This window comes from Stenella coeruleoalba, assembly GCF_951394435.1.
Source record: "Stenella coeruleoalba genome assembly, chromosome: 18".
NCBI lineage: Eukaryota > Metazoa > Chordata > Mammalia > Artiodactyla > Delphinidae > Stenella > Stenella coeruleoalba.
The window spans coordinates 11650029-11665529 of record NC_137164.1 but is presented as its reverse complement, the minus strand read 5'-3'; the positions used below and the strand labels follow the sequence as shown (position 1 = coordinate 11665529).

Here is a 15501-nt window from a genome sequence, read left to right as displayed (position 1 = left end):
CGCGGAGCGGCTGGGCCCGTGAGCCATGGCCGCTGAGCCTGCGCGTCCGGAGCCTGTGCTCCGCAACGGGAGAGGCCACAACAGTGAGAGTCCCGCGTACCGCAAAAAAAAAAAAAAAAAAAAAAGTAACTGGAAGCACGCCAGTGGGCAGGCAGCATTACAGCAGTCTGATTTGGTTGCTAATGTACTTCTGAAAGGCCAGACCAACATCCAAAGGCTGGGACAAACTCCAGGATGTGTTGTCCATTGTGGGGACAGAGCCTTGAGCCAAGTGGATGTCCTCTTCACATGGTCCAAAGATCTGTTTTGGGAACTAAAACCTCCGTAGACACCCTCTCAGGCACTATTCACATGGTGGTTCTGATCGTGTCTTCTGATATCATTATGTTATGCTTCTTGCTTACTTCCACCTTTTAATTTGTGCTGATACGTGCATATGTGTAGTTTGTTTTTGTTCTTTTTTTTTTTTTTTTTTTAAAGAAATTGGCATCTCCTGCAGGTCCACCCGGGCAGGACCCAAGCAGCCAACGGCGGTGGTGGCTGGGGGTGTGTGGTCCCGGAACCAAATCCCCATGGATACAGAGGGACAACCGTATTTACTGTGTTGTCTAAGATGCTCACTGTGCCCTTTCTGGTTGTTTTTTTTTTTTTTTTGGTTCTGTCGTCATAGACACATACTGGGCCGGCAGAAAGCACATGTGACCGAGGATGCCTGTGTATTTCTACTTCCAGGTTTATTATACATTTCGAATGGTATGTGCGTGACCCTGTAATGATGTGTGGCCTTTCTTCTTTCCCCAGAATGTCGAGTGGTGAAGTCCACTTCTTACACCAAAATAGCTTCATCATCCCGCAGGAGCACCACCAAGAGCCCAGGACCGTCCCGGCGCAGCAAATCCCCGGCATCAACCAGCTCAGGTAAAGCTGCAAAGGAGCCTGCAGTGACTGCCTTGTTTCTGACGCACAATGAACAGAGGGTGTGTGAAGCCCAGAGCGTGAGATTTCAAGAGAGTGTAGATTCCGGTTTATAATTTTAGAACATGTTGAAGTGGTGGAACAGATTTGCCAGAGTCTAGCATGTTGGCTGTAAGAAAAAGCATCAGGTTTGGGAAAACTTAGTAAAGATTCAGAAAACCCAGACTTGCCCACAGATAGAAGTACTCTTCTGACTTGCATCATTTCTGCTGCAAAAATTATATTTTAGGATAAAGGCCCCCAGCGCGAGAAATCTCTGTTAAAGCATTTGTTCTTCTTGGGACTGGCTGGTGAGGAGTTTACAGTTTATATTTGCTGAGCCTTTGTTTAACACATTTTTTACTCTGGCCCCAGCATGGCTCTGGGGCTAAAAGCCGTGAGGAGAGACTGGTGCTGGGGTAGCTGCAGTGACTCTGGGCCTGTGACCTGTCTGTCCTTGTGCTCTAGTGCTGGTGTTGGAGCAGGATGTGTACTTATAGGATGACCGCCTCAGACCTACCTTTTCCTTCTTTGGTCTTAAATCTGACATCAATTGGGACTTCCCTGGCCGTCCAGTGGTTAAGACTTCGCCTTCCAGTGTAAGGGGTGCGGGTTCGATCCCTAGTTGGGGAGCTAAGATCCCACATGCCTCGCAGCCAAAAAACCAAAACATAAAACAGAAGCAATAGTGTAACAAATTCAATAAAGACTTTAAAAATGGTCCACGTCACAAAAAAAAAAAAAAAAGAAATCTGAAAAAAATACTGACATGAATCGGTTGGTTTGTTTGGGTCTTAGGTATAAGGTCTACTTCACGATGGAAGGGAATTATTTATTAAATGCTATAAACTGTTGAATGTGAATTATTAAATGATACATACATCAAAGTGATTGTCCCCTGATTTTATGAAGGCAGGGAAGCTCTTAGAAATAGGGACCAAGACCTGTAGGGTCTATATTGAAGCCTTCTTGTACTCAGCAGTGTGGTCCCAGAGGGATGTGAAAAGAGCTCTAGGCTGGAGGCTATAGGGCCTACCTCTGGCACCGCTGCCCAGGGTGAGTTATAACCGCCCTATTTAAAATTGGAGGTGCTATAAACTGTTTTTCCTCGTAAAAGCTAAAATTGAAACCTCCAAAGTCGGTCTTGGATGAAGGGACTCTTAATTGGCTAGAGAGCTAGACCACCGGGCCCATGTTAGTTCTCTAAGAGTCGCCTTCCCCTGGGGGCATTGCTAATTACTGCTATTCCCTAGACAGGTCTGCAAAGACCTTCTCCTCACTCTGTGTTGGCACCGATGAGCTGCCATGTCCCTTTCTGGCTGTCTAATCATGGCAGCCAAGATTGAATGGAGGCCTACAGGAGGAGAAGATGGTAATACAGAGCAAAAGAAGGGAGAGAGCATTTTTGCAGCTCAGAAATAAATAACCTTGTAAATAGTGAAGAGCCTGTTTTATTTCAAAAAGGAAGCTAAAATTTCAGTTAAGAAAAAAGAATCATAAATCTGATCTTAAAAAGATAATAATGAATATAGGAAATTGTTTCACTTTGGAACTAATTGGTCACATAGTTACTATTCACCATCTCTTAAGATTATATAAGTCTTATAAATGTATTTAATTATAATCTTATAAATAAAGATGAACATATCATTTACCAAAAGTAATTTTGGAAACTCAAAAGAGGAGATAGGCAACTGTATTAAATGTATTTGTATTTGTCACCGCCAACGTTTGGAACCATTCCCTTTAGAAGTTTAAAATGCATAGGGTACATTACTTCAAAATTGATAGATGGATTCAAACAATCATTTCTATTTTCTGTTGTTTCCCTGAATCTCTTTTCCGCTATAGTTAGAACCTGGTTGGTTTGACCAGCAATCACTTGTAATGTTTGATAGGTATGCCATGCCTGGGAGTTATCGTTTCCATACAGAAAGCGGAATCCAGATCCATTCTAAAATCAGTATGTTCTTGAAGAATTAACACTTCAGTCAAGGTATCTTTAACTTTTAGGCCAAAATGAATTTAAAAGCCCTGCTCACGTTTTCTTTAATATAAGCCTTTGACACATATCAAGTTTTCAACTTCTTGCATTTTGATTTAGAAGATATCATACAATCATTTCCTGGTTATATAAGAGCTTATAATATGTGATGACTGTCTCTTGATTCTGACTTGCTGTCAAATCTTCCCACCTTCCTCTGGATGATTCTAATTTAGAGGGGGTTTATAGAGCAGCAGTACCCGGTCGCAAATGAGTCGATTATGCCAGGGACCCCAAGATCACTCCCTTTCCCCGGGACCTAAACGCAGGGTTTAGGAAGTCCAGTGGTATTTATGTATCTTTTTGGGGAAAGTGCAGATGCTGGATGTCAGGGGATCACCTGCCTTGTGCCCCTCCACTGAACTAGCCTAAGATTCCTGTCTCTACTCAGGTTTGTCTCTTGAAACCGTGGAAAGGAGCAGTGAATTATCTCTATATTGACTGTATCCGAATTTTCTGAAAATAGCCTATTCATTGTTTTCCATAAATCGTAGGACTGGAATGTCAACAATTTTCCTTGAATACTCCTTAAACATTGATACTGTCCCAAGCCCCATTCCACCACGAACCTGACTTAACATTAAGTAATCTTTGTTTTTCCCTCTTACACAAGTACCTAAAGTTTGAAATGATTTCTCCTTCAGTTTTAAAACTTCTCCTTCCAATATTTATCTTCCTGCATGATACGGAGATTGGAGCATCATATAGAGTTAAGATTTGTAGGTTCCCGTGTTGTTTGTGGTCATATTGTTGGCTTACATTTAAATGAAACGTCGGAGTTTACGTAGAACTTTTATCTCTTTGATCTATTTTGATCCTCCCAACAATCTCCCAACAACAAGCAAGACAAGACATTATTCTTTGTTATATAATCATATACTCTATTTTTTAAATGAGGAAGCAGGCGTAGAGCTGGGGGAACTGCTTGGCCCAGAGTCACAGAATTAATAGTGGCAACTCAGAGCTGGCACGTGGGTCTTCCAGTGCTCTGGATACAGCAGGCTGGCCACTCTTGATACCTGCTTCTTCACATCTGCTTATTAAAATTTTGATCTTAAGGAAATAACTGATGCAGCACCTAGTTTAAGATTGAAATTTACAACACCGTAACCCTTTGCAACAGAAGCCTGAGCGTTAGTCCCAGACACCAGCATTCTGGGGGGTGAAGTGATTCACCCTGACTTCAGGATGTATGTCAGTGGTAGGCAGAAACTTTCCTTTGTAAGTCAGTCTTAGAATAAGAATGAGAATGCTTGGTAAATCTTGTCTTTGCTCCTTACTCATTTCTCTTCTTGGGACTAGAAGAAGTTAGAGGTGTTTTATTAATGTAAGGTATTCATTTAGACATTCAGAAATATCCAGTTCAGGCCTGCTAGTGTCAGGAACTTGCTAGGCGCTAATAATGCAGAGATGAAAGAAACAGCCCCTCCACTCAAGAAGCACACGGTTCAAGCCCCCTAAATAATTTATAGATAACGTAATTCATGTAGCTGTTGAATTATTATTAGTCTCTGTAACAGTAAGGGTCCAAAGAAGGCAAATTGGAGCTAGAAGAAAAGAAACCAGAAGTCTTAATAACAATAGAAGAATAAGGGGCCCCCAGACAATTGTGTGCAGAGCCATTGAATGAGGTATCACTAAGAAATGGGGAAAACGGGTTTTAGCTTCTTAAAGGAACAAGAATACATAAGAGCATCATAAAGAGAGTTTAATATGGGTTGAATCTTTATTCATGTGTCTGTCTTTGGAACACAGACATCTCATAAAATGTGTAATTTAAAAGTGAATTTCTTTTCAACAAATTCCTTTGTCTGCATAGGGAAGTTATAACAAAGTATCTCCCCAAATAAGAGTATTCTGTGCACTCATTCAATTTCAGTAAGAATGGATAAGGTTTCATTTTACTTTATATTGTTTTCTTAATATTAAAAGTATAAGAAAACCACATTTACCTATCTTGAATTTTCATTACTGTAGTCCTCCTTAAAAACTTAGAGATTTCAAAATTTTGACCTCTTCTTGGATTCCTTAGAAAAACATGGGTTTGTGTGTTTGTTTTAGTTTTGTTCCCATTTAGATGGACGGCCGGTTTTTTTTCTTTTTTGTAGAGTGACTCCTTCTGTTTAGAATCTCTATCTATACAAGCCGTGACAAACATAACTGAGTGCCCCGTCGTGCCTTACATTCATCAATCCAAGCATGAGCTGATGCACGTTCTTGCCCTCCAGAAGCTTATGGTCTAAGGTAGAAACACTCATAGCAACAACCATTCATTCATTCAGTATGCATTGAGAACCCACCATGGACTAGTGATGTGAGAGTTGCAAGAGTGAACATTTGAAAGAGGGAAATCTGGATGCCTTAGTTAATGACCTTCTACCATGACAGAAGCATCATTCCATATTTCCCAGGCTTAAAACTTACTTGTATGTGACTCTTGAAATCCTGAAGTCTTTTTATTTATGCTAGTCAAAATTTACTTTTTTACAGTTATATAAAAATATTTTATGCAACATATGCAGATAAGAATCAAAGCTGGGGAAGCAAAGATAATTTTAATCAGCTTACTGGTCCAATTTGTCAGTTGTTAAAATTTATATCAAACACCTTCAAAGGCAGATTGCTAGCTATTAATTTTTTAGCTCAGTCTTTTTCCTTTAGTGTAGAGATTTCAGCCATGTATTTTCTATAGAGGATCTTTTCTGCTTTGGCATTCCAAGTGAATTGTTGAAAACAAAATGCACCAAGAAAATCAAGAGGGCTGAAGATTCATTCCCTGTGTTTTTAGAATTTTTTGCTGCATATATGCTGAATCCTCCTTCCATTCTCTTTCCCTGTCCCCATCAACTGCCCCTAGCTCTCACTCTCAGCAGGTGAGTATTTCCAAAGATAGTCCTTCAAACTTTGAACGGTTATCTTGACCCACCGTCTTTGTGGGGGCAGCATTGTATGTCAACTCCTGTTGTAAAGTCCTCACTGCTCATGCTCCATGTTAGTTAAATAAGTATTTGCTGAGCATCTACTGTGTGCCAGGCTTGTGTTAGTTTGTAAGGATACAAAGATGATTAAACCGCTGTTCTTGTCTTCAAGTTGGGAAACAAACATATATAACACTATGATAGTGTAGTAAGGGCTGTGACAGCCCAGAGAAAGAAGGGGCTAAATCTCATTAATAGGGTCAGAGAAAAAAGACTTATAAATTGGGACATGAAGGATCTTGCCAGGAGAAGGGCCAGGAGGACATCACCACCTGAGAAAACAATGAGAGTTAAGGCACAAAGGCATGGAAGTATATGGCATGTTTAAGGAGCAGCGGCTAGTTCAATAAAAATGAATGGTAGCATTACAGGAAAGGGAGAAGATGGTGGTAGCCTAGTTGGTTGCACTGAGATTGCACAGGGCCATGAAGGCATAATTTTGTTGTAGGTATTAGGGGGTGAAAAGGGATTTTTAGTAAGGCCATGATTTGATTTTTATCTGAATTTTGGATGTGGTAGGGGGGATGGCTACACGTGAAGAGCCAAGAGCCAGGAAGGCTCCATGAAGTCATCCTGGAAAGAATTGTTAGGACAGAATTGAAACAACAACGCTGAAAATGGGGGAGACTTCAAAAGGGAAATGAAACCAGGAATTTCACTGGATATGAGGCCAGAGGAAGAGAGAGGCATCAGAGATGTGGAGCAGGTTTGCCAATCGAGGAGGAGAGGTAGGGAAGGGGTCCCGTTTTAGACCTGCCCCATCTGAGATGCTTCGGAAGCACCAGTGGGCAAGTAGTGAGGGACAGTGTGTAAGTCAGGTGTGAGCTGACAATGCGTATTTGAGAGACCCTGGCATATAGTAGTGATTTAAATAATAGAAATGTAAAATACCTCTCCCCTCAACCCAAGGAGAGATTTGTAAGGATAAGGATGAAAATGGAACCACGGGGAACATCTGCAGTTATACGAGCACATCCGGAGGACCTTCAAGATGGCGGAGGAGTAAGACGCGGAGATCACCTTCCCCCCGACAAGTACATCAAAAATACATCTGCATGTGGAACAACTCCTACAGAACACCTACTGAACGCTGGCAGAAGACCTCAGACTTCCCAAAAGGCAAGAAAATCCCCACGTACCTGGGTAGGGCAAAAAAAGAAAAAAAAAAAAAGAAAAAACAGAGACAAAAGAATAGGGACGGAACCTGCACCTCTAGGAGGGAACTGTGAAGGAGGAAAAGTTTCCACACACTAGGAAGCCCCTTCACTGGTGGAGACGTCGGGTGGGCAAGGGGGAAGCTTCGGAGCCACGGAGGAGAGCGCAGCAACAGGGCTGCGGAGGGCAAAGCGGAGAGATTCCCGCACAGAGGATCGGTGCTGACTGGCACTCACCAGGCCAAGAGGCTTGTCTGCTCACCCGCTGGGGCGGGCGGGGGCTGGGAGCCGAGGCTCCAGCGTCGGAGGTCAGATCCCAGGGAGAGGACTGGGATTGGTGGCGTGAACACAGCCTGAAGGGGGCTAGTGCGCCGCGGCTAGCCAGGAGGGAGTCCAGGAAAAAAGTCTGGAACTGCCTAAGAGGCAAGAGACCATTGTTTCGGGGTGCGCGAGGAGAGGGGATTCTTCCCCTGTCTGCCTGCAGAAGGCAGAGCACCACCTAAATGAGCTCTAGAGATGGGTGTGAATCGAAGCTATCAGCTTGGAACCCAGAGATAGGCATGAAATGCTAACACTGCTGCTCCAGCCACCAAGAATCCTGTGTGCAAGCACAGGTCACTCTCCACATCCCCCGGGGAACCTGTGCAACACGCCACCGCCAGGGTCCCGTGATCCAAGGACAAGTTCCCTGGGAGAACACACGGCATGCCTCAGGCTGAACACACACTGGCCTCTGCTGCCACAGACTCATCCAGCATTACAATTATAACTTCTGTACCCCTCCCTCCCCCGGCGTGAGTGAGCCAGAGCCCCCGAATCAGCCGCTGCTTTAACCCCGTTCTGTCTGAGCAAAGAACAGATGCCCTCAGGCGACCTGCACGCAGAGGCAGGGCCAGATCCAAAGCTGAACCCCAGGAGCTGTGCGAACAAAGAAGAGAAAGGAAAATCTCTCCCAGCAGCCTCAGGAGAAGTGGATTAAATCTCTACAATCAGCTTGATGTACCCTGCATCTCTGGAATACCTGAATAGACAACGAATCATCCTAAAATTGACACAGTGGACTTTGGGAGCAACTGTAGACTTGGGGTTTGCTGTCTGTGACTGATTTTTTTCTGATTTTTACATTTATCTTAGTATAGTTTTTAGCACTTGTTATCCTTGGTGGCTTTGTTTATTGGTTTGGTTGCTATCTTCTTTTTTATTATTATTATTATTTTAATTTTTTATTTTAATAATTTTAAAAATTTATTATTATTATTTTCTTTATTTTTTTTTCTCCCTTTTCTTCTGAGCTGTGTGGCTGACAGGGTCTTGATGCTCTGGTCTGGTGTCAGGCCTTACCCTCTGAGGTGGGAGAGCTGAGTTCAGGACATTGGACCACCAGAGACCTCCCAGCCCCACATAATATCAATTGGTGAGAGCTCTCTCAGAGATCTCCATCTCAATGCTAAGACCCAGCTCCAACCAACGACCAGCAAGCTCCAGTGCTGGACGCCCCATGCCAAACAACTAGCAAGACAGGAACACAACCCCACCCATTAGCAGAGAGGCTGCCTAAAATCATACTAAGCTTACAGATACCCCAAAACACACCACCAGACACAGCCCTGCCCAATAGAAAGACAAGATCCAGCCCCACCCACCGGAACACAGGCACCAGTCCCCTCCACTGGGAAGCCTACACAAGCCACTGAACCAACCTCACCCACTGGGGGCACACACCAAAAACAATGGGAACTACGCACCTGCATCCCGTGAAAAGGAGACCCCAAACACAGTAACATAAACAAAATGAGAAGACAGAGAAATATGCAGCAGATGAAGAAGCAAGGTAAAAACCCACCAGACCAAACAAATGAAGAGGAAATAGGCAGTCTACCTGACAAAGAATTCAGAGTAATGGTAGTAAAGATAATCCAAAATCGTGGAAATAGAATGGAGAAAATGGAAGAACAAGGACCTAAAAGAACCAAAGAGCAAACAAACAATGATGAATAACACAATAAATGAAATTAAAAATTCTCTAGAAGGAATCAATTACAGAATAACTGAGACAGATAATGGATAAGTGACCTGGACAATAAAATAGTGGAAATAACTACTGCAGAGAAGAATAAAGAAAAAAGAATCAAAAGATGCTACCAGAAAACTACTGGAGCCAATCAATGAATTTGCTAAAGTAGCAGGATACAAAATTAATGCACAGAAATCTTTTGCATTCCTATACACTAATGATGAAAAATCTGAAAGAGAAATTAAGGAAACACTTCCATTTACCATTGTAACAAAAAGAATAAAATACCTAGGAATAAACCTACCTAAGGGGACAAAAGATCTGTATGCATAAAACCAGAAGACACTGATGAAAGAAATTAAAGACAACACAAATAGATGGAGAGATATACCATATCCTTGGATTGGAAGAATCAACATTGTGAAAATGACTCTACTACCCAAAGCAGTCTACAGATTCAGTCAATCCCTATCAAACTACCAATGGCATGTTTTTGCAGAAATAGAACAAAAATTTTCACAATTTGTAGGGAAACACAAAAGACCCAGAATAGCCAAAGCAATCTTGAGAAAGAAAAACGGAGCTGGAGGAATCAGGCTCCCTGACTTCAGACTATACTACAAAGCTACAGTAATGATAACAGTATGGTACTGGCACAAAAACAGAAATATAGATCAATGGAACAGGATAGAAAGCCCAGAGGTAAACCCATGCACATATGGTCACCTTATCTTTGATAATGAAGGCAAGAATATACAATGGAGAAAAGACAGCTTCTTCAATAAATGGTGCTGGGAAAACTGGACAGCTACATGTAAAAGAATGAAATTAGAACACTCCCTAACACTGTATACAAAAATAAACTCACAATGGCTTAAAGACCTAAATGTAAGGCCAGACACTATAAAACTCTTAGAGGAAAACAGAGACTGAACACTCTATGACATAAATTACAGCAAGATCCTTTTTGACCCACCTCCTAGAGAAATGGAAATAAAAACAAAAATAAACAAATGGGACATAATGAAACTTAAGAGCTTTTGCACAGCAAAGGAAACCATAAACACAATGAAAAGACAAGTCTCAGAATGGGAGAAAATATTTGCCAACGAAGCAACTGACTAAGGTTAATCTCCAAAATATACAAGCAGCTCAGGCAGCTCAATATTAAAAAAACAAACAACCCAATCCAGAAATGGGCAGAAGACCTAAATAGACATTTCTTCAAAGAAGGTATACAGATTACCAACAAACGCATGAAAGAATGCTCAACATCACTAATCATTAGAGGAATGCAAATCAAAGCTGCAGTGAGGTATCACCTCACACCGGTCAGAATGGCCATCATCAAAAAATCTACAAACAATAAATGCTGGAGAGGGTGTGGAGAAACGGGAACCCTCTTGCACTGTTGGTGGGAATGTAAATTGATACAGCCACTATGGAGAACAGTATGGAGTGTCCTTGAAAAACTAAAACTAGAACTACCATATGACCCAGCAATCCCACTACGGGGCATATTTCCTGAGAAAACCATAATTCAAAAAGAGTCGTGTACCACAGTGTTCATTGCAGCACAATTTACAATAGCCAGGACATGGAAGCAACCTAAGTGTCCATCGACAGATGAATGGATAAAGAAGATGTGGCACATATATACAATGGAATATTACTCAGCCATAAGAAGAAACAAAATTGAGTTATTTGTAGTGAGGTGGATGGACATAGAGTCTGTCATATAGAGTGAGGTCAGTCAGAAAGAGAAAAACAAATACCGTATGCTAACATATATATATGGAATCTAAAAAAAATAAAGGTTCTGAAGAACCTAGGGGCAGGACAGGAATAAAGATGTAGAGAATGTACTTGAGGACATGGGGAGGGGGAAGGGTAAGCTGGGACGACGTGAGAGAGTGGCATGGACATATATACACTACCAGATGTAAAATAGATAGCTAGTGGGAAGCAGCCGCATAGCACAGGGAGATCAGCTCGGTGCTTTGTGACCACCTAGAGAGGTGGGATAGGGAGGGTGGGAGGGAGGGAGACGCAAGAGGGAGGGGATACGGGGATATATGTATACATCTAGCTGATTTACTTTGTTATACATCAGAAAATAAGACAACATCGTAAAGCAATTATACTCCAATAAAGATGTAAAAAAAAAAACTCATTTGTCTATCTTGCAAAAAAAAAAAACCACATCAGCAGAGACAAGGGGACAATGAGAATGCAGTAACAGAAGTCAAAGGGGCAGAAAGTATTGAGATGGAGGAAGAGACAGAAATGTTAAGAGGGCAAGTAGCATGAAAACTGAAGGGAGGTCATGAGAACTGGAGCTAGGTCATAGGATTTGGCAGCGAGGACACCACTGGTGACCTGTGCAGGGTCCATTTCTGGGGGCATGTTTTCCCAGGGGGTCATTATGGGACTGACCCGGGGCTGACTCCCAGGCTAAACTCCAAGGAGAGGCTGCCCTGCAATCAGTACCTTGTAGGGTGTGGGCAGAGTACCCAGAGCCCATCAGTGCCAGGACCCTCATCCACCCTGATCCTTGCTTCCTTAAGTGTCTGATGCCCTCATAATAACCGCGGCATATTCTGGGATCCCGGTTGACACATTTTCATAATTTTAAATCAGAGGACTCAAATGATTCTGTTTTATTGTTGAATTAGAGATCTCTTTCCTTTTACCCTGAAATCGTCTTTGACTCCTTTTCCCCCTCCTCTTCCACGTTTCGTTGGTCACCAGTCTTCGTGGCTCTTCCTCTGCTGTCCTAGGACTCTGCTTTCTCACAGCTGCAGAAGCCACTTGCTAGCTGGCCTCCTCCCTGTCTTTGTCCTCTGCCCCTGACATCTGCCCTGCTCACTGATGTCAGACTTGTTGCCGTTACTTACCGTCTGCTAAATAAAGTCTGGACTCTATTCTCAGATGAAGACCTGTCTTGATTTGGCCACAGTCTTCCTTTGCAGCTGTATCTCCCATGTCTTCTCTGGACTTGTGCTCCAGCCTATACACCAACTTAAATTTCCACCAGATACTCCTTGGACTTTTCCACCTCCTACCTTTATTTCTATCACTTTCTAGAAGCCTTCCTTTGTCACTTCTGGTCAAAAGCGCACACCACCAGGTTGGCCCCGCCGACCTCTGTGAGGGTCTTTCCCACCTCCCCAGACCTGTGACAGTTGATTTGGCTACTGGGCTACAGGTGACATGCTGTATTACCCTCCCAAGTCTTAAGGTTTCGGAGGGCATGTGTTCTTTTCACATCCTACAGTGCCTTCAAGTTCATGGTCCCTACTAAGTAAATGTTGACCAGATGAGTGAATTGAGGAACAATAGGATCTTTTCAAGTTGCTTAGACTTGCTGAGGTTCAAGGGCCTTTTTGTAAATATTTATTAAATAATTAATTCATAGAGCCATGTTCCTTTCTCCATCCCCACTGTTTTCTGTTGACCTCCCCACTTGCCATTGTTCTCACTAGATAAGATAGTCCCTTTGAATTGGACCCATTGTCTCAGTTTAAGAGAATGCAGACAAATGGAGAAAATTAGGGCTCCGTCTCACCTATGAGGTGAGCACCTACGAAGATAAAATTAGGAAAAAAGCATTTATTCTCAAGCATTCCCCCACCCATTAGACGCTTGTCTATTTTCTCTTTGCCTCAGTTGACTCCATCTGCTTTTTTTCTTTTTGTTTTCTTCTCAGTAATGTGGCAGGCAATGGACAAGGGCTGGGAAAACATATTTTAGAGTATCTACAGCCTCCTCCACGATCAGGGAGAGAGGGAAAGTCTGGGGCAAGCAGCCAGATCTCCTGGGCAGCATGCCTGAATCACCGCCCCCTGAACACACAGTCGGATACATAGACCCATAGACATGCAAACTCGATCCCTCCTCCCCTGCCTGCAAGTGCAGTGGCATAAATAAATGAGCCATCTTAAGTGCAAAGAGCAGATCGGGAAACAGCAAGATGGGTTTTCAAGTCCAAAAGGTTAGTCACCTTGCAATGAGATAGCCTTGCGTAGAGATTGTTCTAACTTTGGGACCGGTTTGAGGCATTTAAACATTTAGTTTTCACTTGCCGTCTGAGACTGTTACCAACAAAACTGTAAAGGGAAGAAACCCTTTAAATTCACCAAGGGTTTGCTAACATAACATACACATGAGCTTAGAGTCATTTAAAAGAAGCAATGAATTCTAACAAGGAAGCCAAGTATTTCCCAATTCTAGAGTTTTTTTAGAAACTTTCATATTCAATTGTAAGTTTCGGGAGACAGTGAACACTACACAGAGTCAGGCACGTGGTAAGTTCACGCCGTGTGTGCTGACTGGTTGATTACAGAATCCTGAATTCATGGCTCCAATGAGTAGAGTAGGATCATGCATCTGAAATGATGAAGGATGAGGTGAGGTCGGATCTTTCATGGGGAGTGGCGTGCTTTGACAGATGCAAGCTGTAGTGTCCCTGATAGGCTGAGGTGCCCCTGAGAGGGACATGGACTAAAGAGGGTGGAAGTCAGCCCCACAGATTTCTTCCACAGCTCTTTGGTGGCTGGTTATATAATTGATCATCACGGGATATGAGAATAAGCCAGCCTAAAGTTTAGCACTTCTCATTCAGGAGGTAACAAGCAGAGAAAAAGATACAGAGTTTAAAATGTGCCCAGACAGATCTGAGCAAAGGAAACCAGAACTGGGTATGAGGCAGTGGATCTGATGAGTACTTCGGTAATTCAGATGTTAGTGACTTTGATTAAGATAACTAATTGTTAGACCTGCTTGGCTGTTTAAAAACAACCATATGAAGTTGAATTTTTCCCATTCAAAATAAAGAATTATTTAATACAGGCCTCTGTAAAATAACACCATTTATTAGTTGAATTTTAATGAGTTCTATTAAATAAGTGACAAAGCCCTTTTTTACTGGCGCTCAGGGACTTCTGGTATTACAGGATTAAAACACAACTGAACTCAGTACATGTGTCAGACTTACTTATGAAAAGAAATTAATTATTCCAGCAGTGATCCAACCATAAGGTGTATGGTGTTTTCTGGAGGTCAAGAACCATTTTAAGAAGTTGCCAGAGGATGCTTTTTAGGTGGCCAAGAGGAAGAGTCTGAACAGAGCTCTGACCTTAAGAATGCAGTCGTTCCCAACTTACAAGCAGATCATGTTCGAAAAGTGTTTGATTGTAGATGACTTTTTGGAACTCGAGCTTCATTTCTCCAGAGAGATGGCAACACAAGTAGGAGCTGTGAGCCTAGTGGCTGTCAATAAAGGAGGTGGGTTGGAGTGCCCCAGTGAGAGAGAAACCTCCACATCCTCAGCTCTCCAGACAGGGGCAAGAGTCCTTGACATTTCCTGAGGTGCCAGGACAGGCCACTCATGGGAAAAGTGCGCAGTTCTTTGAGTAAGATGCGAGCGAGACTCAGTTCTGGCTCTGCTGCCTTTGAGCTGTTCGTCTTTGGGCAAGTTACCTCTCTGAACCTGTTTGCTCATCTCCAACAGGAAAAATGACATCAACCTACAACGCAAGTTTTCTCCCTCCCTCCCTCCCTCCCCCCCCCCTTTCTTTCTCTGTCTCTTTCTCTCTTTCTCTCTCTCTTTCTTTCTCTCTTTCTTTCTTTCTCTCTCTCTTTCTCTCTCTTTCTCTCTTTCTCTCTTTCTTTCTTCTCTCTCTCTTTCTCTCTCTTTCTTTCTCTCTTTTTCTTTCTTTCTCTTTCTCTCTTTCTTTCTTTCTCTTTCTCTCTTTCTCTCTCTCCATCCCTCCCTCTTTCTCTCCCTTCCTTCCTTCCTTCCTTCCTTCCTTCCTTTCTCTCTTTCTTTCTCTCTTTCCTCTCTCTCTCTTTTCTCTCTCTATCTTTCTCTCTTTCTTTCCTTTCTTTCCCTTTCTTTCTCTCTCTCTCTTTCTTTCTTCTTCTTTCTTTCTTTCTTTCTCCCTCCCCCCCTCCCTCCCTCCCTCCCTCCCTCCCTCTCTTTCTTTCTTTCTTTCTTTCTTTCTTTCTTTCTTTCTTTCTTTCTTTCTTTCTTCTTTCTTTCTCTTTCTCTCTCTCCGTCCCTCCCTCTCTTTCTCTCTCTCTTTCTTCCTTCCTTCCTTCCTTCCTTTCTTTCTTTCTCTCTTTCTTTCCCTCCCTCCCTCCCTCCCTCCCTCCCTCCCTCCCTCCCTCCCTCCCTCCCTCCCTCCCTCCCTCCCTCCCTCCCTTCCTTCCTTCCTTCCTTCCTTCCTTCCTTCCTTCCTTCCTTCCTTCCTTCCTTCCTTCCTTCCTTCCTTCCTTCCTTCCTTCCTTCCTTCCTTTCTTTCTTTCTTCATACAATGCACCTCTAGCCTTAATCCTCTTCAGTCAGTCAGTTAA

The 15501-nt window shown here is 42.8% G+C and overlaps 1 protein-coding gene across 4 annotated transcripts in view; it reads left to right on the top strand.

Moving 5' to 3' along the window:
* Positions 1–15501, top strand: part of DCLK1 (doublecortin like kinase 1) — a 354244-nt gene that overhangs the window by 255418 nt on the left and 83325 nt on the right. For all 4 annotated transcript variants that reach the window (XR_013824882.1, XM_079903169.1, XM_079903168.1 and 1 more), the window contains exon 5: positions 802–918. Coding sequence is in view for 3 of the 4 variants with exons in the window: in XM_079903169.1 (XP_079759295.1) it covers positions 802–918 (117 nt within the window). In the remaining variant the exon portion in view is untranslated. The remainder of the gene's footprint in view (positions 1–801; positions 919–15501) is intronic.